This window comes from Dipodomys ordii, unplaced genomic scaffold (assembly GCF_000151885.1).
Source record: "Dipodomys ordii isolate 6190 unplaced genomic scaffold, Dord_2.0 Scaffold11, whole genome shotgun sequence".
NCBI classification, from domain to species: domain Eukaryota; kingdom Metazoa; phylum Chordata; class Mammalia; order Rodentia; family Heteromyidae; genus Dipodomys; species Dipodomys ordii.
Genome location: NW_012267227.1, coordinates 11,831,732 through 11,857,290, shown reverse-complemented (window position 1 = coordinate 11,857,290; position 25,559 = coordinate 11,831,732). Strand labels below are relative to the sequence as shown.

The 25,559-nt window shown below is 44.0% G+C and overlaps 1 protein-coding gene across 1 annotated transcript in view; it reads right to left on the bottom strand.

The window, feature by feature from the left end:
* Atp8b4 (ATPase, class I, type 8B, member 4) overlaps positions 1-25,559 on the bottom strand; it is a 102,332-nt gene that overhangs the window by 3,011 nt on the left and 73,762 nt on the right. The window contains exons 19-25 of the mRNA XM_013009961.1: positions 23,178-23,328; positions 19,649-19,832; positions 18,260-18,483; positions 9,400-9,483; positions 6,601-6,846; positions 3,391-3,529; positions 713-843 (exon numbers count right to left, since the gene is read on the bottom strand). Of these exons, the coding sequence (XP_012865415.1) occupies positions 713-843; positions 3,391-3,529; positions 6,601-6,846; positions 9,400-9,483; positions 18,260-18,483; positions 19,649-19,832; positions 23,178-23,328 (1,159 nt within the window). The remainder of the gene's footprint in view (positions 1-712; positions 844-3,390; positions 3,530-6,600; positions 6,847-9,399; positions 9,484-18,259; positions 18,484-19,648; positions 19,833-23,177; positions 23,329-25,559) is intronic.

The window sequence follows — 25,559 nt, the reverse complement described above, 5'->3', positions numbered from 1 at the left end:
GGTGGGAAGAGGGGGAGGAAAAGTGGGGAAAGGTAGAAAGAGATGAGAGAAGGGGAAAGGGAGATACAGGCGGGGAGAGGTAGAGGGGGAGAGAGGAAGGGATGGAAGAGAAAGGGGAGGGATAGAAAGGAAGGGGGGAAAGGAAGAAGGGGGGAGTGTTAGAAGGGAGGAGAGAGGGATAGAGAGGAGGAAGAAAGGTGGAGAGGGGAGAGAGATGAAGGGAGGAGGGGAAAAGGTGAGAAGTAGAGGGGGAGAGGAAGAAAGAGGAGAAGAAAAAAAGATGGGAGGAAGGGAAGAGAAAGTCTGGAGAGTATGGGGGGGAGGAGGGGGGAGAGCATGAGCAAGTGGGGTGGGGGGGAGGAGGGGGAGAGGATAAAGAGGAGAGGGTGGGGCATAGAGAGGGAGAGTAGGGGGCAGGGAGAGGGATGGGCAGAGGGGTACATGAGAGAGAAGGGGGGAGGAAGCGGGGTTGGGGGTGGAGAGAGCATACAGGACCTATGGTAGCCACAGTCCATGGAGCCGGCACTGGGTGGAGAGAGCAGGCCCCCAGGTTTTACGCCCATCTCCTACATCCATGCACACACTGGCTTTGTCTCACTTGAGAACGGGGGGAGTTGTTGTCGGGAGGCTCTGTATGATGTGCCAAGGTGCGGCCTCTGGGCCTGGCAGTCACGGGGGAGCGCAGGTGCAGCTCCGCCCTCGGGGCACATACCTGGTCGCTCAGCGTGGGGTATAACTCCATCTTGAGAAACCTGAATGCCACCACTGGCATGACCGAAACCACTGTGGCCAAGAGGATCACCAGCCAAATGTACTTCTGGCTCAGACACTGCCGTGCGTTTCCTGCGTGGCGAAAGAAATACACCGTGTTGATAACTAGAACTACGTCATTAACCTCTTGCGAGGTATTTCATAAAACAAGGCTTGCACTGCTGTTCAAGCTGGGTGCTGTCCTGGCCTGTAGGGTGTTCAGCGGTGGTGAGCTGACGTGTTCTGAGCCAAGCCTTCTACGATCCAGCCTTGCCCAGAAGCTCAGTATTCTTTTTTTTTTTTTAAAGCACATTTACCTTTCTGGATTCTTCCATGAAAATGATCATATCAGAATGCAGCAGTCGTACTCGCTGTACCCTGTGGGAAATGAACCAGGTAACTTGTGGGGGACGTGGGGGGATGGGAGGGACTGGAAGAGGCCAAGGGAAGGGGTGACATGGTCCAAAAAGAAATGTACTCATTACCTGACTTATGTAACTGTAACCCTTCTGTACATCACCTTTACAATAACAACAACAAGAAAAAAACTCCCTCGTAAATGCTCCTCAGGTGGGCACAGTGGCAAATGGTGGTCTGGTTGATTGGTTTGTCGTAAAAGGTAAGCGCTACTATAGTGTCAACCTTTGAAATTCCAAGCAACAGCCTCAGAACACCTGGAACTTGCTGCCTCTTTGGGGTTTGCCTGGCAAGATGGGAGGAGCCACCATCAACCATGGCACCGCCAAGCTTGAAGCCAGACAGACAAAATCTGCAGGAAGATACGAACTGCTTAAATATCAAATAGACTTCGGTCCCCTTGTCTAGGGACATCTCTCGATACCTGCAGCTAACCAGGACTCCTATATCAGCGCTCAAGAATGAACAGCATTGGGGATGTGGGGTGAGGGAATGAGGGCAGCCGGTTGGTAGCTGGTGTGTCTGTCATTTCTGGCTTTGGAGAACATACGTGTGTCTACCATAGAGTAGCTGATTCTAGTTACCATCAGCCATGACTTGACTCAAAAATGAAAAAAAGAGAAGAAAAAAAATTTTCTTTTTGGAGCTCCTTGAAGCTGATAACCCCTCAGCCAGGGCTGGGGGGAAGCGGGGAGGTGGTGGGAAGAAGTTTGAAACCCCACTAATACTTGTTGGTTACTAGGGAAGGGAATTTCTTCCTCTGCTCCCCCCCACCCCACCCCATTGTTGATCTAACTTTGGTGCAGCCTCATTGGAGCTCAGTAATTAGTTCCTGGAATGGCATGTGCTTCGGCAAAAGAGTGGTCTCCGCACAATCGGCTTTGTCCAGCGGAGGCATTCCAGCCCCATTATGCACGGGGAGAATGTTCTCTTAGTTCTGGAAGTATTCTAGTCAATAATACACTGAACTTTCAAATTTGGCAACTCCCAAATAAGTAAATAAAACAAAACGTTAAAAATATTTTTAGTCTCTTTCTTTCCTAATTGGCGTATTCTTATCCACGACCAACATGTCTCTACGTGGTTGGAATCTTTCGGTAAACAAAGTATTAACATTACATATTGAGCAAGAGTGGTACGATCTAAAGACTTCCAGGATCAAGAAACAATGTTCTTAAGTGTTTGTGTGCATGGAATGGGAAACAGAATTTTAGATACCTTGGCGTCGATGAAAATGCCCACTCTCACAGTTGGCTCTACCATAGTTTAGTCTTCTAAGAATGATTTTCTAGACTGAGTCACCCAAGTAGTGGATTCACAGCTCATTTTACCTGAATCAATCTCTTCTTGCTACTTGGTTGAGAAAAGTCAGGAAGCCTGTTTCTTGGTCACCCCACCCCTTACTAAACTTCTGAGAACAGTTTTTATTCACAGACTTCTTATGGAAGTTCTGGATGTCTTGCTGAGAACCATTTTGAGACGCGGACTGCAATGCAGTGTACTCACTTTATATACCAGGTGTACATTCTTTGTAGAACAAATAGAATTCAAGGCTTTAAGGGACTTTGAAACGTCCTTTGCTACCCATCTAATGCTCAGTCTTTCTTCACTAACTGGTTTAAGCAAGCAACATTTCTCAAATAATTGTATTATCACCATCAGTCAACACTGAAATGTTAAGATACGCTAAGTACTTCACATTTGGTTTTCATAGATTTACTATGAAAATAAGTACTATTAACATCCCAGTTCTAAGTTAAGACATTAAGTCATGGAAGAGACCAAGCACCCTGGAACCCTTGTCTGTCTAAACAAAGCCACTTTTGGACTAAGGTCCAGAAATTTGTAGAAGGCTCTGACTTTTACATCATTTCTGATTTTTGGCAAATATGTTGGTAATGATGTGATGTAAAAGCAAGAGTTCAGGATTTCCTCTTCTTCTCTGTACCTTATACAAACTTTTCATTGTGTATGCTATGCTTCTAAGGAGACAGCCACTCCCTCTGCGCGCGCTGTACCGACAGCCTGTGAGCTGCTAGCACAGCGGCTCTCCCGCATCTGATGGGATAACAGAAACTAATCTCCTGAAAGCCGCCCGGCGCCCAGCTCCACCAACTCCTGAAGAAGGGGTCACCGGCCATTTGCAGCTGCCCCCGAACAGTGAGTTATAAAGACAAACGGCAGCCCGACGCTAGGCCCTGCTAGACAGGAGGATTCACTTACCGACAAACGGAAAGTGGTTCGGGAAGATTCCAAAGATGCCGTTACTGTGCATTGTAAATAAAATGGAGAAATAAGTAGCAACACTGCCCCAGATGAAGACGTGATTAATGACAGTCCAGTAACTGGTATCCAAGGCTATCTGTAAATAAAGTAAAATAAATGAGGCCTTTGGGATTGAGAGAGATTCATTTGACTATGAGCTATTTCCTCAGAATTGCTGACAAGCAGGTGGCGATTAGTTAGCTGCTGGACCAATTGCAGCCACCTCCACTATATCTCCCCTAACACAACACACACACACACACACACACACAGAGTGACTGAGCTTGATGTTTCTGTTAGACAGCAGACTTTGGATCTGAAGGCCAGTCTATCATCCAAGGTTGAGATAGGATCAGGAGATAAAATGTTAAGCTTTGTTAAGTAAGAGGGGAAAGAGAGAGAGAGAGAATGGTTTTGAAATCACCTTCCAAATTGCTCTCAAGTTTTCTACTGGAAAAAAAAAATTATGGAAGCAAACAAGTGCAAGTTTGTACCTAAACACCCACGTGGCCATTTTTACACATGCATAATCTTTTACACACGTATCCCAATTCATTTTTATGACCCTTTCTTTACAAGACTCGAAGCATAACCAAGAAAAATCCCAATCTTCTTGTCATAAAATTCAAAAACTCAAGAGCGTAAGAGCGCATTCACAGGCGCTTCTAACTAAAGAACTAGAAGAAAGGCTGGTGTGTGCTCAGAGATGCCAGGAAAGTACTGGTAAACGTGAATCCTGGAGGAGGAGACTCTGCTATCGTGATTTGTGTTTCAGAGGTCTGAAGGAGTCCTGGTAAAGGTCTATACTTCTGGCAGAGTTTGGTGTGCTGATGCACCACCGTGGCATCTTCCTGGGAGAGCAGGCTTACCCGCAGAGTGAACGCCGCCCGCCCGCCCGCTCCACATGCGGAGGCACACATCCCCATCCTGCTCGCAGTTTACGGTCCTGTAAAATGTCGCCCCAGTCAAAAGAGGCATGCTAGAAGCTTTGGATGTGAACTGAAAAGGTTATAAAAGGACAGCCTTTTCTTTCCGCAAAAGGCCTGAAAACAGCCTCTGCCATCCAGGCCTTGGCCCAGACCTGTGGGTTTTCTAGTTCATTCGGTTGCTAAGGCAACCCCAAGTCTTCAAGTCTTGTCTTCCACCACCTGTTAGTTCATTACCATCAAAGGACAACAATAGCCTGATCTGGAGAGGGGAAGAAAAGGCAAAGAAAAAAATCCAGACTTACATAAAAGGACTCTCGGAACAGGTGGCTCCTGTGGAAGCAGAACTAATGGAAGAGACAGACAAGCACCATAGCAACAAGATGGAATAAGACCTCTTAAGGAGAGGCAGTTAGACCAAAAAGAAAACCCCCTCCGCACTATTTCTGCATTTTAAATATTTAATAGAAAAACCAATCAAATAGCATAGACTTCCAGATAGAAAGAGCCCCCTAAATCCTAGGCTAATTGATGAAAAAAAAGATAATATCCTGGTAACATTTGAAAACTAAGAATAAAGAACATAACACTTTTAGATAGAATATATTATTTACAAAGGAAAGAGAATGAATCTAGCATCAGATCTGCTACAGTGGTAGGCAGCAGTGACATAGCTATCATCAGGAGGCTGGGAATCAATGATCAGGATTAAGGTTCAAGGTCAGCTCAGGAAGCAAGGCTCTTTTGACTAGTTTTTTTTTTTTATATGAAAAAAAGAAGAAGCAGCAAAAAAGTGGGGCTTGGCCTAAAAATAACTTATGGACAAGCAAAGGGAAGAGAAAAAAGTTAAGAATATAGGAATATCAATAGTAGTTTTGTTTTTTTAAAGATACATTAATTGTGAAGAACGGAGAACAATGTACTAAACACCTTTTGTGCCTGTCATATGTTATACTTACGAATAATCTCAGATAATCTATTACCTTACTGATATAGTACACAATGCCAGGGACTGCTTGGAAAAATGTTTTCAAAATTTATTTTTCCTCCCAGCTGGCCTTTTATTTCTGCTACTAATTTTCAAATCATCTTTCAGAACCCCAAGAATCAGGCCCAGCCTTGAAGGGGAATCTGTTGAAACCACAAAATGATGTCACAGTACGTACAGACACACACACACACACAGAGGTGCCTCAGTACGTACACACACACACACACACACACACACACACACACACGCGCGCGCGCGCGCGCGCGCGCACACGCGCGCGCCTCCCCTTGAGGAAAATGTAGAGAACCAGAAATGCACCCTCATATCAAGGAAGAGCTCCACTGATTCTTAAGAGTTTGTTCAACAATCAGAAGCCAACAAATAAAATAGGCTACAATGCCTGCTACAGGTACTACCAAAAGTTTGCTTTGAACTCTCAACTTGGCATAGAATGGTACTGACCACCACTGGCATTCAAAAGGGAGTTGAAACACAACTCTACAATACCCATGAAAGAAGATCTGTGGAGCAGCAATCATCCCTACTGGAAAAATTGCTCTAACTTTGTGATTAGGACACAGAATCCAAGGAAGTATAGTATCAAATAAACTTTAGACCTTACTTTAAAGCCTAAAGTTAAATCCTAGCAATTTTTTCTCTTTCTAGTATCACTAATTTTTTTTGGGGGGGGGTTGCTTTTTGTTTTTTTCGGTCATGGGGCATTGAACTCAGGGCTTGGCCTGGGTAATGTTCCTGAGTCTCTTTTGCTCAAGGCTAGCGCTCTACCACTTTGAGCCACAATGCCACTTCCAGTTTTTGAGTGGTTATCATTGGAGATAAAGAGTCTCAGGGGTACTTTTCTGCCCTGACTGGCATCAAACCACAATCCTCAGATCTCAGCCTCCTGAGTAGCAAGGATGACAGGTGTGAGACACTGGTACCTGGCTTTAGAGTGTGTGTGTTTTGTCAAGCACAAGAAGGAAATACTCCTATAGTATTTCTCTTTACATCCGCCCTAAAGAGGTGACTGACAGACATGACGGTTATAGACACCTCCTAAGTCTGGTCATTTATACTATAGCTTCATGGTTTTGTTTTTTTTAAGTCTCAAAATGTGTAAAGGAAAATCCTAGCATTCTTTTAGGATCATCTCCTCCCCTCCCCCCCACAAGCAGGAAAAGAATCCATGTAACAATCACTGGGGATTTCGCCAGCTTTGCACCCTTAAGGCACTTTCAGCAGCAACATTACCTGCACGCTGACTACGAAGACCAAGGAAGTGGCCATGGTCACCGCAAAGGACTGGTAGTCGGCCATATGTTGCCCATCTTCCGCAGCCATGTTGTACAAGGCCCCATAGGGGATGAAGAAAAGAACTAGCGAGGTGTAGATGCCATGGGCCACACAGATGAAAAATGTACGCTTGTTAAAAAGGAGGTTCAGCTGGCCAGGTTCGTAGAGCTGGGGACAGTCCATGCTGTTCTGGTCATTCACGTCCTGTGAACAGTATAATTTCAGGAGAGAAGAGTGGAGGAAAAGTCAGAGAGACTCAATATCCTACCATCTCAGCCTGCCCGTTGTGTCCTGCTCTTTCCCACGGTAAACACAGAGGTGTTTTATTTGTTTTTGTTTTGTTTTTGATTATAGGGAAGGAACTTGTGGCTTCAGGGGAGATTGGACTTGAGGTCCTCATAGATCTTAAACAGCAAGAGGCTGGACTTGACTTGAACCTAGATCTTGGAATTCGAATCCAACTTTCTTCTCTACACTTGCCTGCAGGCCACTGTGGCTACAGACCCTTTGGAGGAATTCAGGCTCCAGGGATCCCAACCCCAAGCATGTCGTCGCCTTTGGACCAAGAGATCATGGCCAACGCTGTGGGCGGTAGTGACCAGGAGGTGGCAGCAGAGAGCCACAGCATCCGAATTGGATAACCAGGAACTCCAACCTGAGGCAGAGGTTGAGTTAGGGAAGCAGGAAAGGAGCACAGAAAGAGGGAGTGGGGAATTGAAGGGAAGGAGGAAGACAACACCAAATACTTAGGATTGAAGTGCTTTACCAAGGATTCAGGAGCCACTGAGAAATGTTTAGGACAAAGAAATGGAAAACGGCACGTTTAGCACCAAGCAGTTCCGGGGGGAAAAAACTAAAGTGATTCAGGCTTGCTGTGCACATGGATGTCTGGGGCCCAACCTACGATTCCCAATTTTGTCAGTAGCCAGCTGGGAGCACCGCAGCCAAACACCAAGAACCAAAAAGGACAAGAGTCCTTCGCTAGGAACATCAGACAGACTGGGCAGAGGAGACACATTCTTGTGCTACATCTTAAGTCATAACCCATGCCTCCACAGCCAAAACTTAAGCTAATGTGATACTCATGACCGTGTAGGAATATAGCAAGTCCGAAGGCAAGAGGCCTGGCTTGAGGTTTAGTTCTGTCGCTTATCAGCTGTGTGGTGGGAGGACATCGATTTGAACCTCCAGAGCTCCGCTCCCAGAGCTGAGTAGCAAGGCCCTGCCCGCCCAGCACTCCCTCATCCTGGGATCTGTTCAAAGGCCAGAATTGACAAAAGCAGGGAAAGGAGAGCAGCAGACATGGCAATAATGAGTCTTATTACTCTTTTTTTTTTTCTTCTGGAATTGCACAATAACCATGTTTTCCCAGAAACGGCTTCATTGTTATTATTTTATTCCACATTCAAGGAAGCGACAAAGCACCAAGAAAAGGAACGCTTGTAAACACGGTCACTTGGAAGCAAACGTGCTTAATCCTTTACATCTAAGGCCTTCCAGAAGTTCCTTTTTGTAGACTTCCACACAATACGCCCTCCACCAGCTGCCCTTTTTACACGGGAGAAGGGCCTGCAGAGCCAGCAGCATGTGAGGAGGGAGGGAACTCATAATGGGAAGATTTACATTTTGCAATAGATGGCTTCCAGCCAGAAATGGAGGCCTACCAAATGGGTAGGCCTGAGAACAGTGCGGGTAAACTCTGATCTCCTTAAAAATACTTCTCTCGCCCCCACCCCCCCCACCCCCCAAAAAATCCCACACGTTTTAAAATAACACATTGTGTTGTGCCACGGAAACGCCACTGGCTAGCCTGCCATTTCCCCAGGGACAGCCAGATGCACCCCCACCCCCTGGCAAAGCACCACTGGTGCCAGGCAGCCACCAGCACTGTGCTGGATTCCCTCCTTTCCCCGACTCGGGCAATTCCAGGGCTTGTGCTGGCCATGTATATCTTACTGTTCGCACTGGCCTTCTGTATTGCTACCTCATTCCCTGATTTTCTGTCTCCCCGCCGCCCCCACCCCCCTCCAAAACAAAGTACACGGCAAACTTTCAGAGACAATGGTAGCATTGTTGTTGTTTTGGTGGTACTGTGGTTTGAACTCAGAGCTTGATACTATTATGCAGGCATTCTTACCACGGAGCCACACCTTCAGCCCTGATTTTGCCAGATGGGTCTGAAACAGGATCTCAGTTCTGCCCTGGGCAGCCAACTAGGTGTCCTGATCCTCCCAGAAGGCTGTCTGGACTGGCGTGACAGGTGTGTGCCACCCCATCTAACTCTCAGTTGAGAAGGAGTCTTGGGAACTTTTCTTCCCCGGGGCTGGTCTTCTAACTGTGGTCCTCCCTGACCTCAGTCTCCCAAGTAGCTAGGATTACAGGCATGACCCACCAGTACTTGGCTTCACAGGCATTTTAATAGTTGCCATATGAAAAAGAAAGTATAAATCATAAAACCTTGGGAAATGCTAGGCTGTGAGGAAACTAGAGACATGAATTCCCGGGGGGACTTGCTCAGGGCCTCTCCCTCAACAATGTGGGGTATGAATTTCTATGAAGAGAGAAGCCAAAATGACCAGAGGACCCTTTTGGGGAGCAGATGGCAGGAGAGGGGTGTCTGAAAGAATCTGTCACTAATGTAACCGCTGTTAAAACATCTGTCTCTCTAGGGCTCTTTCTATGAATCTTGTCCTCTCTGTAGGAGCCTAAAACAACTAAAAGGTTTAAAAAGATGTAAAGATAGAGACATGCACATACCTGGTCAAAAATCCCCATGGCGAGCACCGGTAACGATGTGTAGACAATGTTAAAAAGGGTGATAAACCACTGGTCATAAACAGTCTGAAAAGAAATAACATCAGTGAGCAACACCATCCACATCAGTGAGAACATTCTCCCCTAGGGTTAAAGAATGCAAATTTCTAAAGTAAACGGATGTTAGCTTCTGGAGCCAGACGGATGGGAGTTCTCTCCTGTATTCGGCTTCTTCGTGTGATGCTAGATTTATCTAAATTTCCATCTTCTTTCTCTGAAAGGAGTTCATCTCCTCCCCACAGAATGGCAGTGGAGAGGAGACGATACATGTATACACCTAAGACAATGCTGGCCCCATGAAAGACCCTGACCCTTGTGGTGGGTTCTGTCTCATTCTCTAGGCTTTCAATATTTTAGGCATGTTCCTGGGGATCGTCTTAAGAAACATGCCTAAAAGAAGAAAGCATTCAGTATGAAAGCAGCAAGGCAGCCAGGTGGATGGAATGCAGTAACCGATGAGGAGAACAATGGATATCAAGCTTTAAGGAAGACATGGTGGTTCACACCTGTAATCCCAGCACTTGGGAGGCAAGTTTGAGACCAGCTTTCCAATTAAAGAAAGCTTGATGAAAAGCATGTCAGCGAGGTATCGGAGAGCTAACAAGATAGTGGGGAATTACCTGTCAAGCTCACAAAGAGGATTTAAAAACTCCACCAACACTTTCAAGACTAGTGTGATGTTACCTTTCTCCTTCTTATATTTCACCAGATGCCAGGGATGGGATGAAGCCCTAGTGTTTTCTAGGCCAGCCAGCTGTCCTACCCCCCTGCCAATATGCTACCCTGGGGTCCTGGCCCAGAGCTGAGAGTTGCAATTCTCGGCTGTCTTCTGTAGATCCTCAACACACCCAGACTCCAGGGCTCAGACTATCACAACCATCTAGGTTCCAGCCTGTTGTCCAGAGGCCACCAGCCCCTGTCCATCAGTCCCGATGGCCTCCTTCTCTTGAGCGAATATGTCCAACTCAACGTCTAGACATCTATGTTGAGAAATGTCTACTTCTGGGTATCAGGATACATACAATACATAAAAAAAAAAACAGAGCAACATTGGCCATAAGAGTCTAAAAGCAAAAACATCCATCAGGAGAGGAATGGAGAGAGATACTGTGGTATAGTGGTATGACAGAATACTAAAAGTAAGATATGAATCATTCAATTATATGAAAAATCCTAAGAATAAAAAGAAGGGAGCCAGGCCCCGGTGGCTCATGCCTGTAATCCTAGCTACTCAGGAGGTTGAGATCTGAGCATCATGGTTCAAAGCCAGCCTAGGCAGGAAAGTCCACGAGATTCTCATCTCCAAATTACCACCAGAAAACCGGAAGTGATGCTATGGCTCAAGTGGCAGAGCACTCGCCTTGAGCTAAGGAGCTCAGGGACAGCATCCAGGCCCAGAGTTCAAGCCCCATGACCAACAACAACAACAAAAAATAGGGATCTTGAAGATAGGGGTAGGAGAGACAGAGAAGGAAGGGGTAACATTTGCCAAAAACAACCTAACTTACCAACCAGTAACCCCCCTGTACTTTTAAACATGCTAGATGCCAGTTGCTCACATCTGTAATCCTAGCTACTCAGGAGGATGAGATCTGAAGATGGCAGTTCAAAGCCAGTCCAGGCAGGAAAGTCTATAAGACTCTTATCTCCAGTGAACCACCAGAAAACCAGACGTGGAGCTGTGACTCCGAGAAAGAGTAAAAGAGCTCAAGGACAGCACCTAGGCCCTAAGTTCAAGCCCTACAACCACCACCAACAACAACAAAAGAAGAGATCTACAGCTCTAAGCCAAAAGACAAATAAAAATATTTCCCTGGGGGCTGGGAAGGTAGCTCAGTGGTAGAGCGCTTGCCTTGCATGCCTGAGGCCCTGGGTTTGATTCCTCAGCACCACATAAGCAAAAAGAAAAAAGCCGGAAGTAGTGCTGTGGCTCAAGTGGTAGAGCGCTAGCCTTGAGCTAAAGAGCTGAGGGACAGTGCCCAGACCCAGAGTTCAGGCCCCACGACCGGACCAAAAAAAAAAAAAAATATTGCCCTGGTTAACCGTGATCAACAAGAGAAGAAGAAGGAATCTGGGAAACTGTAACATACCAAACTCTCCAGTAGCAAAGAGTTTGGCCAAGAGCGCCTCCTATCACAAACTGAAACCTCTAAAGACCTGACAGTAGCCTTTATCAACTGGCGCCCAGAGTTGAAGCCTAATTTCACAACTGAAGCAAGACAGGACAAGAAGTACAAGTCAGGATTCAGGATTCCGTGTGTTTTTCCAATTTATTGGAAGAGATGTTTGCTTCCACTCAGAGCCACAAGAAGAAAAAAGCTAGTATTTACTGAAGACTTATTCTGTACCTTTGAAGTATTTTAGATATGAACTCATTGAATTCTAACCAATCAGGGAGGAGAGTACTATTAATAGTTCTCAATTGACAGATGGGGCGGGGGCACAGACCAATTCCATCAAGATTAGAAGACTCTGATGGCCCTTCTCACTACAGACATCTCCATACAGGAGTGCACACTCTCAGGAGTGTGCATAACCTGTACTACCGCAGCTGACTGAAAGCAGAAGCAGAAATGGAACCCAGTTGCCTTTTACAATGCCAAGTAGTTTTCCAAAAGTATAGAGCAATGGCATCTTTCTTGTGGACTTGTTTTTTTTTTCCCTATAAAAATGCAGTAACTTTTCAAAATAAACTTGAGTTCATCATTTTTAATTAGTCAATAAGTCAGTATTTAAACTTTCCTCCCTCTTTCTTTTGGGGGGGAGGGGAAGGGGCTGGACCTGGGGAGTGGGCTGGGCTTGGGTGCTATCCCTGAGCTTTTGTGTTAGAGGCTGTTGCTTTAACATTTGAGCCACAGCTCCACTTCCAGCTTTTTTTGGTAGTTGGGGATAACATCTCACACACAGACTTTCTTGCTGGCTTCGAACCAAAATCCTCAGATCTCAGCCTCCTGAGTAGCGAGGCTTGCTCTACTTTCTAAAATGATACAAATTGACAGATGAGGCTTTGAGATAATCTGCTCTTAAAAGCTAATTTTGCTGAAGAACATCTGTCCTCACCTAGGTAATCCAGGAAGAATGGAACTCACCCATACCATATCTACAAGGAAGCATAGAGGAAACTTCTAGGAAGGAAGAGAATATCAGAGCCTCTCCAGGACAGCAATAATGACTTCTCTGGTGTCCCTCCCAAAATAAAGAACTGATAAAATGATCAACAGAGCCATACTCATAACGGAGACAATGTTTACCTATGGATACATTTTGCCCCACCCTAATTCTTTGCCTCTTTAAATCTAAAGATCACGTCTGCACTCCAAACATGACTGAAATGGGATGGAATGCTGTTGTTCCTTGGAACAAATAATACTTGAGAACAAATAATAAATACAACTTTCACAGGCTGGGATTGTTTTTGGCATTAACACTTCCCACGGGTTAAAACCTCCAATGGCTTCCCGTTCCCCTTGGAATACAGCCACACTCTTCATCGCTCAGGGCCTCTGTAGTAACCTCATCTCCACCATGCTCTCAGCCCGTTCAATACCAACATTCTTCAGCTTCCCAGGTTCTATTCTCCCTCAGGACATTCCCGTTCATCTCTGCCTAGAATACTTTTACCCCAAGGTATTCATTTCTCAAGGTTCTTAAGGGTATGGCTGGGATATTAGAAAGCATATCAAAATTAAACTGGCTCCAGGAACTGTGTCAGAACCAGGAAATAAGGCTGAGAAAAAAAACACTAAAACAGCAAAAAATGAAATCAGCTATTAAAGAATGAACAAGGACCTGGGAAGGTGGCTCCGTGGTAGAGCGCTTGCTTTGCATGCCTGAGGCCCTGGGTTCGATTCCTCAGCACCACATAAGCAAAAAGAAAAAAAAAGCCGGAAGTGGCGCTGTGGCTCAAGTGGTAGAGCACTAGCCTTGAGCTGAAGAGCTGAGGGACAGCGCCCAGGCCCAGAGTTCAGGCCCCACGACTGGAACCCTCCCCCCACCCAAAAAAAATGAACAAACCTACATTCCATTACCTTCTTTTTCTTTCAGATTGGCTCCAAGTTCATGCTCTGATTTTGAGTGCTGCAAATTGTTCGCATGCGCATGCGCACGCACACACACACACACATACACACACACTCCCTCCCAGCTCCCTCAACTCCTTTAAGCAGCTAGACTGCTTCTGACTCCAAGATTTCTGGTTCCCCTTGTGAATTTCTGTTCTCTTTTAGACTGAAGGAGAAAGGCCATGCTCCCATGAGTGGCCACTAATCTTCCTGGAAGCGTCTTTCCCAGACCAGAAATCAAGGGAAGAGGAGAGTGTGCACTTTTTGCAGCTTCCCTGCTTTCCTCTTTAAAGCACGCCCCTCCTGCACCCACAGGAGCAAAGTAACGTCCCTATCAGCCAGCCTAGACAAAGTTAAAGAACAAAACACCACCGTGGAGATATGAAGCCCTCATTTTGCTGTGCATGGCAAAAGAAATCTCTCTCTATGATGACTTTTTTTTCTGGCCTTAAAAAAAATTGTCATTTAAAGAAAACACATTTGTGGAATACAGATGAGGTGTTTGGCTTTAGCACATATGTCCTTCGTTTAGGTAATTAGCAGAAACCCACCAGAGAGATCTGGAAAGAACAGCCACGCCAGTAGACCCAGCCCCACGCTGGCTTTTCCACATAGAACATCTGGAAGGCAAACAGGAAGAGCTACCCTGCCAGGGAGAGAAACAGAATCACAGGTAACTGGGCCCATAACGGCATTAGAGCCTTGAGATTCGTCTCGCTCTTTCTGGACTTTTCACTGGGAGTTTTCTGATATTGTTTGACAGAGCTAAACTTTTTTCCAGCCTTGACAAAATAATTGCTTCCATATCATAGCAGAATTTTTTTTTAAATACACAGCTCTGTATCTCGCTGACAATGATAAATTGTCACCAGATAATAGCATCTCACAAGCATTCTATGCCAGTAGTTGCATAGTTTGAAATGAAAATTTCCTAACTAGGGCTTCAATTTATATTTTTTCTGGCTCTTATCTTGGGTAGGGAATAGCTCATCTTTATTACAACTCCTGAAGACAGAGTTAACTTCTGAAATAGGTTACAGGTAGTAGACTGCATGGAAATCATAAAGTCTTCAAGAATCGATTGGATCAAGTATGTCCAGAAAAAGGAACCCATGGTTCAATATGGAGAACATATCTGACCTCTGTCCAGACTTCTCTGGGTCAGAAATCTGGTTGGAAATCTCCTCAGGACAGACTGTATTTAATATACCTCAGAGGCAGAACAGCTGGAGTATTTGCTGGTAGAAGCTAGCCTCCAGCTTGTCAATGATGGTAGAAGGCCGTTCATCCAGGGGGAAAATCTGACCTCATGTCGAAGCTGTGGAAGATACCACCTGAGACATTTGCACTCTCTAGATGAGAGGGTCCGTTTTCCTTTGCAAAGTCATAGGGGAGACTGCGTGTTTCTGGACGTTTCTCCTTCAGATTTCAAATAAAGCAAACGTTTGTTGATCTGGGGGTGTTTAAAAAGGGAAATTTATAAAGGCTATAGCTTAGTTTGTCTCAGTTCATGTTAAACCGAGCAGTCTCTTATCAAGCAGAGTAGACAGAGCACTAAAAGAGAAACCGGATTTGGTGGTACTGGGGTTTGAACGAAGCGCCTAGTGCGTGCTACGCAGGTTTACTACTTACACCACACCTCCAGCCCCCAGATGAGAGAGTTCTGAATTTCAGTTATGCTCACCACTGGTTCTCAGCTCTTGGGATACTCGGGTTCCTTCTCTATAAAATCAAATGCTGCATTGATTACCTCTGAGACTCCTCGCCAGAGCAATGATTCTAGGCTTCAGCAAGACCTACACTCCTTGTTCTCTACACTCCAAACGGTTCTCACCGAGCAAACAAAAAGAGTGTGTTCCCTCCCAGGAAAATTTCTTTTCCAGTGTGTCTCAAATCAGTCACAAGGGAAGAGGGGCACTGAATGAACCAGAACAAAGTACCCAGCCTGCATTCCCCCCCCACCACCTGAGACAGCCGAGTCTCCTACCCCACAGGCAGCAAACAAAACAGGTGGAGGCAGTCAAGAAACAGCATGCGTCACTTCATTAAAAGAATTAAAACTGGTAGCGGTTCAAAGCCGACATTGTGGGTAAAGACACAGTCTGTACATTTGGGCTGCTGGTTTCGGCTGCAAGAGGGGTTGGCTTCAAAACAGTCTGTTGAGAGGTGCAGGGAAGAATACTGGGTCATGTAGAGAGCTGACAGGGAATGTAGATGCCAAGTCTTCCCTCCTGTCAGGATGGGACAAATAAAGTGACTGAAGATTAAGCCTAATCACGAATGGCCTCTCAAGAGATGCGTGCAGTTCATTCAGTCTGCTGGGGCTGGGAGCTATTATTCCTACTGGCTCTCTTTCACCTTAAGAGTATTCAACTTCACTGAAGCAATTTAGAGAGATGGCAGGATGTGTAAAGGCTTCCAGGGACCACCTTTCTTTAAAAGACTAGAAGTGATCAAGGCTTAAGAAAGTTTCATCACTAATAGATGGTTTGGGGGACAAATCCAGTTATAGATAGTTTTGAGGGGTTCTCAGCAGTTATTTCTGGATGATTTAGAGTTACATGGACCCTGTGTGTGTGTGTGTGTGTGTGTGTGTGTGTGTGTGTGTGCACACGCGCATGCACGCCAACTGGTCCTAGGGCAGGAACTCAGGGCAGTCTCCCTGAGTTATATTGCTCAAGGCTGGTACTCTACCACTTGAGCCACACATCTACTTCCAGCAGTTTGGGTAGATAATTAAGAGTCTCGTGGACTTCCCTGACTAACTAGCTTCAAACCGAAATTCTCCGATCTGAGCCACCAGCACCGGCTCACATGTAAATATTTTTATAATCCAGTGAAAACTTTGAAGATAATGGAAAAGACTTATCAGTAGTCTAAATGTAAACCTCTTACTTTGGTATATAAAACAAAGCTGTTTTTATCCCTTGGACCAGAATTAAAGATGAAAATGTATTGGAAAAAAACGAGTATAAATAGCCTGTTCCTATGGGGACTGTATTCTTCGTGCTTTGTCTGTTGATTGCTTTTCAAACATTGGAGCTAGGATAAACAGCAAGCCACTGTCATGTTTTGAAATCGTCGCTGTAGAAATGCCTGTAACAGAACTTCCTAAAGAGGGCTTCCTATGGCCCCTGACTTACAGGACACTATGCCTATTGCTTGGGAAATACAATAGTGCAACATACCGAATAAGTTTGGGTAGCAATAATATCCAATCTCACTGACTCTAAAACACTATCACTGATGTCAAGGTAAGACCAAACGGCAGCCCAGGCCTAAGTCCTGGATGTGACAGAAAGACCGTGTTCGTGCAGAAAGACACTAGAGGGAAAGTCTCTGTGCTGGCTTTGCATTGGCTAAAAGGAAAGGCCAAACAAAAACTCCTAAAAACTTGAACCACAAACTGGAATTTTCAGGAGACTCCAAGATAGGTCAGTTACCCAACCTGATGCTGTACTGGTTGGCAAGAGGGAAATATACTGAGTAAGGATAGCTTAAGTCTTCAAGCTAGCTTGACCCGACATCAGGCAGCATGATTGATGCATTATTAAGCATCCGAGGAGTAGAAACAAATGGTCAGAAGACAAACTCAAAGACCTATCAGCAGAGAACTTTCCATCCCTGGGGAAGGAAATAGAAAGCCCAATTTAGGAATCTCAGAGAACATCAAAGAAGATGAATCCAAGGGAACCCACACCAAGGCACAGCACGATCAAATTGTTAAATGTTAAAGGGTTTAAGGTAAAGCTCAGGTGCAAAGTATGTCTTAGCATGCATGAGGCCCTGGGTTTGGGGACAAATGTTGAAAATGAGCAAGAGAAAGTGAATCAAAAATAAGGACACCCCTGCTGAGTATTGTAGTGTATTCCTCGGCAGAAACAATTCATTCATAATCTTGAAAGAAAAAAAAAACCTTAGCAATCAGAATACTTATATACCCAGTAGCCTTGTCTTTCAAAAATGATGATGAAATCTATCTCAAACAAGAGCTGAGTATGGATTACCACTAGACCTGCTTACCAGAAATGCTACGGCAGGTCAAGCTAAAAGAAGAAGTGGTTACTGATTAGTAATGCAAAAACATAGGAAACTATAAACTCCTGGGAAGTACACTGTTGAATCCAAAACAATGATAGGTAACTCAATTCTATCTCTAGTATAATGGTCAAAAGGCAAAACTATTTTTTTAAAGAAAACGAAAGCTACAACAATTTGTTCCAAGATACAAATTATAACAAGATGTGAAGTGTTAACATGAAAACCATAAAAGGTGAGGAGGAAGAGTAAAATGTATAGAATTTATACATCTGATTAAAATCACTACTTGTAGATACAAAAGTAGGATGCCAAATGTACTAATTTGCTAAATTACTTATTTGCTACCTACATTACACAGACCAACTTTTAGCTGAAAAGCTGCTATCAACACAGCTTTGAGTTCTCTCCAATTGAAAATATATTACTCTCAAATCAGGTACATTCTACGTGTTCAAGTGACTAATCTTCCCATAAAAGATACCTCAACATTTCTTATTGTTTTATATATATATATATATATATATATATATGTCTTCTTCTTGGGCTGGATCAAAGCTCAAGTCAGCTATCAATTACACATTTATAATACTGTCCCTTGTATCAGTCATAGAAAAATGTTCTTCATTCATAAAGAGCCATGAAAAAGAATCATTTGTGAGTCATGAAATCTGATACAAGAGATCTAAGTACCTTTTACCCACCTGTGCTGAGAATCCACAGAAGAAACCGAACCAGAAATGCACAAGTGTGAACGCAAAGTTCTTGTAGAAGAAATAGCAGAGGAACTTGCACATCCGCAAGTAAGACCACCTTCCGTGAACGAACAGGAGCCTTTGGAGATACCGGAACTGTGCAAATGAATAGTCACTGGCTAAGACAGCTTGCAGTCCTTCCTGGCCGCTGATGCCAACGCCAATATGAGCACCTATGACGCAAAAGAGGAAAAGTTTGGGTCCCAGAACAAAGCTACAATAGCCTTCCTTCTTTTGTTTCTTTGTTTCCAGTACTGGGCTTTGAACCCAAGAACCTTGGCTCTAGCCCTTTGCTTTTTTGCTCAAGACTAGTGCTCTACTACTACTTGAATCGCAGCTCTTCTTCTGGCTTTTCCCTACTTAATTGGAGAGAAGAGTCTAACAGACCTTCCTGTCAGAGGCAGGCTTCAAACCACAATCCTCGGATCTCACCCTCTTGAATAGCTAGGATTACCAGACATGAGCTACTAGTGTCTGGCTGTTCATATCTTTTGGGAACTTAGTATTTCTCTTTTAGGACATTTATTTATTGAAACCTTCTAACTATAACAATTCTGGTGTTTGGTTTTTTTTTTACATATATTCATGAAATACAGTAGTTGTTTACCCTAGTTTTACATAAGAGGGAAATTGGATTCAGGAAAGTTCAGTAACTTACATGAACTCTATTTCTAAGTGGCACCCACATGTTGTTATTTACCTCCGGTTCTCTTAACCACATGGCTGCTTTTATGTCCCCAAATACTCAAAGCTGACCCAGGGCATTTTTCTAGCCTAAAAATACACAAAGGATTTAATTAAAGAGAAAAGCAAGCCAGGCACAGGTGGCTCATTTCTGTAATCCTAGCTACTTAGGAGGCTGACTTCTGAGGATTGTGGCTCAAGGCCAGCCCAGGTAAGAAAGTCCATGATATTCTTATCTCCAATAAACCAGCAAAAAGCCAGAAGTAGAGGTGTGGCTCAAGAGGTAGAGCACTTGCCTTGAGCAAAAGAAGCTTAGGGGCAGTGCCCAGGCCCTGAGTTCAAACCCCAGGACCAGGGGAAGCACAGCAAAATCATTATGGTGTATATGACACACTACCAAATTCTGAACCCACAGACTCCATGTAAGTAGCGTGCTGGACAGAGAAAATACTCACTTACTTGTGTGTGTGTGTGTGTGTGTGTGTGTGAGAGAGAGAGAGAGAGAGAGAGAGACAGAGAGAGAGAAAGAGAAAGAGAGAGAAAGAGAGAGATTCACCTCATTGACTTTAATGAGTCAATAATCAAGGTAATAATCACCGCAGGGCCAGATGACATGGGATAAAAAGTGTCCATGATATAGCATTATCTGCTTACTTTTAATCATGCTGACATCGTTGGCTCCATCGCCGATGGCCAAGGTCACGGCATTTCTGTACTTCTTTACCAGCTCTACTACTTGGGCTTTCTGGAGTGGTGTAACTCTGCAGCAAACCACAGCCCTACACATGCAGGCAAGCTCCAAGAGACCATTCTTCATGTCACTTTCTAGTGCATAGGCCTGTGTCATTGAAAAACAAAATCCAGGAAAGAACATATCACAATATGTGACAGCTGTAATCCGGGATATGTGTGTGTGTGTGTGTGTGTGTGCACGTGCGTGTGTGTGTGTGTGTGCATGTGTACGTGTGTGTGTACACTCAGGCTTGATCTCAAGGCCTAGACGCTTGTCCCTTAGCTATTTCCCTCAAGGTTGATGCTCTATCATTTCAGCTCTACTTCTAGGCTTTTGATGGCTAATTGGAGATGAGCCTCATGGACTTTCAGACTGGTTTCCAATCCTCAGATCTCAGCTGCCTGAGTAGCTAGGATTACAGGTGTGAGCCACCAGCACATAGCTTACATGTCTTTTTTAAAAAAAACTTTTATTTTAAACCATTGTATTCACTGCAACAAATAATTATTGACCCAGAATCACAAAATCAAATAAAGAAATGAGTATGAAACTCCTAGTCAACACGAAGGAATTTTTAAATAATAATCTTTGAATAAGCAAGAAAAGATCTCACTGTTTAGAAGGAACTACAAGTGATGGTTACTGGGCTGTTGTTTGTGATGGGATTTGTTGGTTCCCTTGCGCTGTTGTTTTTGTGTTGTAGCGTTTGTTGTGCTTGTTCATTGCGGGCAAGATGAACAGCAGATCGGATGCACATTGTTCCTTGAAGAGTACCATGGCTGATACCAGGTGAGGCTTAAAAAAGCAGGCCGGGCATCCTGCATCTCAAGCAGACTTCCCATCCAGTTGGACCCTGGCTAAGTCCAAGTGCATAGAACAGTTAGATATGCTAAGGAAATGCTGAAAAACAATATAATCCCTTCCCATGTAACCATGTAATTCTTTTTCTAGAAAACACGTCATGCTATCTGTCTTGGGAGGGGGCAGTACTAGGCCGGGAGTTTGAACGCCAGGCCCCATGCTTGTTAGGCTGACACTTGGCCATGTAAGTCATTGCTCCAGCCCTGTTTCTCACTGATTAATTTTAGGAGAGGTTCTTGCTTCCCAGGTGAGCACATGTCGGAGGCACAATCCCCCTACGTTTAAGTTTCCATCAGTGGGATGAAGAATGCATGCCGCCATGTCTAGCTTGGAGTCTTGGGAACTTTTCTGTCCAGGCTAGCCTCGATCCTGGAGAGCCTGATCTCAGCCTCACAAGTAGCTAAGATTAGAAGCACACACTATTGATGCCCAGCTTTCTTATATACTTTCAAATGAAGACATGAAGAGGAGTTAACAGGAATCCACTCAAACATCTCTAAGTGAATCTTCAAGCAAACACTCTCAGCCAGCTGCCTATACTTGTGAGTTTTATCTTCTGAACCCGGCCATTTTAAGTCCATTCATCATTCACATGTCACCAACTCACTTGTTTCCCGTGATTTAATATGGTTTATTTTGCTTTGGTGCTTTTATTCTTATTGTTATTTCTATTTGCAAACATCACTTGCTCCAGAAAGCTTTCTCTGTTCACTCTACGAGATGAGATTTGTCTTTCTCTAAGCAGACACAGGGCATTGTAGCCATTCCTCTTTTATAGAGATTTTCATACCAGTGGACAGCAATTGCCAGGCCAGGGGTTCCAACTCCTATCTTTAACCTCGGGCTTCAGCACTGTGATCTGGACGTGCTTAATTAGTGCTAATGAAACAACTGGGTGGCTGAATATAAAGAAAACATACTCTAGTCTAGAAAATTCTCATCGCCAAGCCTATTCCCAGAGGAAATACCGATTCAGAAGTCTCAAATTGTACTGAGCCTTCCTGAACTGGCTGCGTTATTTAGCATGGCCAGTGGGCTCTCTACTCTTTCTTCTTGAGGATCAATAAGTAAAAAAGAAAACTCGAATCAGACTTGGAGAAAGAGAGGTCCAATTACATTACACAGCATCAGGATCTGCGCCAATTATAGAGTCACCACAAAATCAACAAAAAAATTCTAACCATACTTGCAGAAACAGTTGATTTCCTTACATGGGAAGAGACCTTTCGCATCAGGATTTGAAGCTAAGGGAGTAGTCCTGCAAAGCATCGATTTAGCACCTTGAGAAAGACAGACACAGAGAAAGATGGAGACAGACAGAGAGGGAGACAGAGACCGAGAGACACATTGAGAGAAAGACAGCTAGAGATGAGAGAGATTGAGGTAGAGACACATAGACAAGAGAGAGACGGAGATGAGAGAAAGGATAAGTTCTCACCTGACTGCTCCCACCCTACCAACACATGGCTTTCTTTGAGCCTGAGGTCAAACCCAGCCTATTAGGGCTCTTGTCTGGATTGCTGTCTCTGAGCAACTCAGCCTGGAGGCTTCCAGTTGTAAATCCCAGATGACAGCCTTCGAATGCTCAGTTGCTGTTCATCTGAGCAAGGGAGAAGTTCGTGTCATCTGGACAAACTTTCAACGGAGCTTGGCCTGCAGAGACGCTCTGTAACTTTCCATGGTGTAGAAGGCAACATGTTAGGTCTGCAGTCCAGCTGGAGAACTCTGAGCTCTAAGAGCTAGCGGACAGATGATCACAAGGGAGGGGGAAAAATACAATATACTCACATCCAACTTCTTTTGTCCTCTAAGAAACTTTCTACAAGAAGAAACATTTTATTTTTTTCCCCAAAGTTGAAAAAAGAATCATCAAAGCCAAAGAAAGATGTGAGATTAGTTCTTTGTGCACATAAATGATAATTTCACTAGAGTGCAATCGGACCTTTTGTATTCTAAATTAGAAACCAAGAGGAGTGTTTTGATTTTTTTTTTGTTCAAGACTTGGAACCTGAACTACATTAAAAGTACAATGCAAGTTTATTCTATTATGACAAAAACCAGATTTCCTAATCAAAGCAAATTGTTTGGCCTGGCTACAAAATGCTGCTATTTAGAAAAAAACCACCAGAGGTATCTGAATGGCAATAATTTGGTGTGGTAATTATATGAAGGTCAGGCTATGCTGTGCAAATCACAGACATTAGCAAGAGCAGTAATTGCAATTCATCCATCCAGTTGCATTTACTTTAATTAAATAACACCAAGCGGTGACACGCCCCCATCCTTGGAAAAGCACTTAAATAATATGGCTAAGTGCTTTGCAGTCATTTGACAAGATTGATACTCTGTGAATACAGTATTTCTTCAGACTCTCTCTCTGCTGTGACGGTTTAAACAATAATGTATGAAATATATATTAGAGGTTTCCTTTTTCCTTTGCAAACAGGAAACGGTTGTGTATGGCTTATTTCTCCTAGTGTCATTTGAGAAACACGCTCACACACACACACAGTTCTCATTATGACAACACAAAAGAGATGATTATGGGGATAAAGTAAAAGAAAGGACAAAAGCCTGAAGCGAACTCACCAAACTGTGGCCATTTATGACTAAGGCATAATCTCCCGTTACACTGTCTTCTGCTGCGACAGATTTCAGTTCCAGTGGCTGCTGCTTTTCACGGAGTACCTGGCTATCCAAAATGTGCTGGCTGCGTCCAAACAAAAGTTCCTTCGCTGTCCTTAAAGAACAAGGGCAAGAAGAAAGAAAACACTGTAACAAAGTACATGGAGCCTATCTACAACTCCAAAGGCAAACTCTCATTTTCCTGCTATTCAAACACAGCTTGGCACAAGATCCAGTGTGAGCAAGTCACCTGGGTAGTTAGTGCAGGGTGATGGGGGAGGGAGGCTGGAGCAGATGTCTACCTTCCAGGATATGAGTGGGGGAAACAAAATGAACACAGAATCTTCTCCATTGTTTTATATTACCTGACAGGTTATCACCATTTTGAGCTGGGTTTAACTAGGGAAGCTTGGTAGATTTGTTGTACATCTACACTGTCTTAAAATAGCAGTCCTCTGAGAAACACATTTGCATTTGTGTGTGTGTGTGTACATACTAGGGATTGAACTCAGAATCTGAGCACTATCTTTGAGCTTTTTCACTCAAGGCTGGTGCTCTACCACTTGAACCACAGCTCCACTTCCAGCTTTTTCATGGTTAATTGGAGATAAAGAGTCTCACAGACTTTTGTGCCCCGTGCTAGCTTTGAACTATGATCCTCAGATCTCAGCCTCTTTTTTCCCCCCAGTTATAGGGTTTGAACTCAGGGCCTGGACACTGTCCCTGAGCTCTTTTGACGTAGGCTCATGCTCTACTACTTTCCGTTTTTTGGGGTGGTTAATTGGAGACTAGAGTCCCATGACTTTGAACCATGATCCTCAGATCTCAGACTCCTTAGATAGGATTACAGGCATGAACTGCCACACTGGGCTTGAGAAACACATTTAAAAAATGGTAATAAGAGCAAATGATGGCATGTTTAGTTATTAAATGTGTACACAGTCTCAAGCAATAGGATTGATCCTCTAGGAAAGAAACTAGAGACACCCAAGTGCATAAGGGCTGGTCCCCATGGAAACTTTACCAATGCTCTCGATTAAATTAGTGGTACTGTGCAACAATCCTGCCCACATCCTATCCATCTCTTGCACTTAAGAGAAAGCTTATATGGTGACAAAAAATCCTCAGAAGTGGCATTTTAGTGTTCTCTTCATCATGCAAAAATGATGCCTTTAAGGGAAAGGAAATTCCCTCTGTGAAGACCCCTGGGTGACAGGCTTTGAAGTAATCTAGGACAAGCTGAACTAACCACAAAAGCTCCAACCACAACCAGAGATCTACCAGCAGATACGCTTGCATGCACGAACTGAAGGCTCAGAAAAAGTGGGGTATAAGAGCTGGGAATGTGGCTTAGTGGTAGAGTGCTTGCCTCACATGCATGAAGCCCTGGGTTCGATTCCTCAGTCACATACACAGAAAAAGCCAGAAGTGGAGTTGTGGCTCAAGTGGTAGAGTGCTATCTTCAGCAAAAAAAAAGCTCAAGGACAGTGCCCAGGCCCTAAGTCCAAGCCCCAGGACTGGCAAAAAAAAATGTGGGGTATGAACACCTATTCATGGGTCATATGTATATATACACAAACAAATGGATTCAAGTATGGTAGATTGGGGGGAGGATTCCAATGGTTTACCTCCTTTGAACAACAAACAAAATGAATGCTAGGAAGCAAAAGCATGTTTTATCTGGGTTTGGGGGGCACACATGGAAAGAGATAAATACAGTCATAATATTCAATATACAGATATGACAGGAGAACCAAGTAATTGGGGAAGGGTGGAGTTGGGAGAGAGGGGGGAGATTGATAGAAAGGATGACACTGACCAAGATGCTTTGTTCTAAACTGGACTGTCAAATTGAAACCTTCGTACGGCTACTCAGTAAAAGAGAGAGAGGGAGAGAAGAAAATGAGTAGTGAAAAAATAAACTACATCACAGATATTTGGGCTTATGGCAAAATGGATGGGCTCCATAAAGACCCATCCAACACAGAAAACATTTATTAACAGGGATTAATGCAGAGACTCCTCTAATAGAAGAGAATTATCACCATATTAAAACCAAGCAATAAGCTGTTTTCTAATGATTGGTAAGTGTCACACTAATTATTTACATACTTATAAGCAAAGACAGCAGCAATAACAACTTTTTTAATCCCAACCTACCTACCTCCCCCCCCCCAAAAAAAAAATAACCAAACTTCACAACCAACCAACCACCTTATCTTCTGGTTCAACATTTCCTTCTGCTTTTCAAGAGCAAAAACTCACATCCACATTTAGAAACCCAGAGGTCATGTGACCTTTGGTCCTACGGATGATAGCATCTATTTAGTAAGCAGTTTGCAGGAC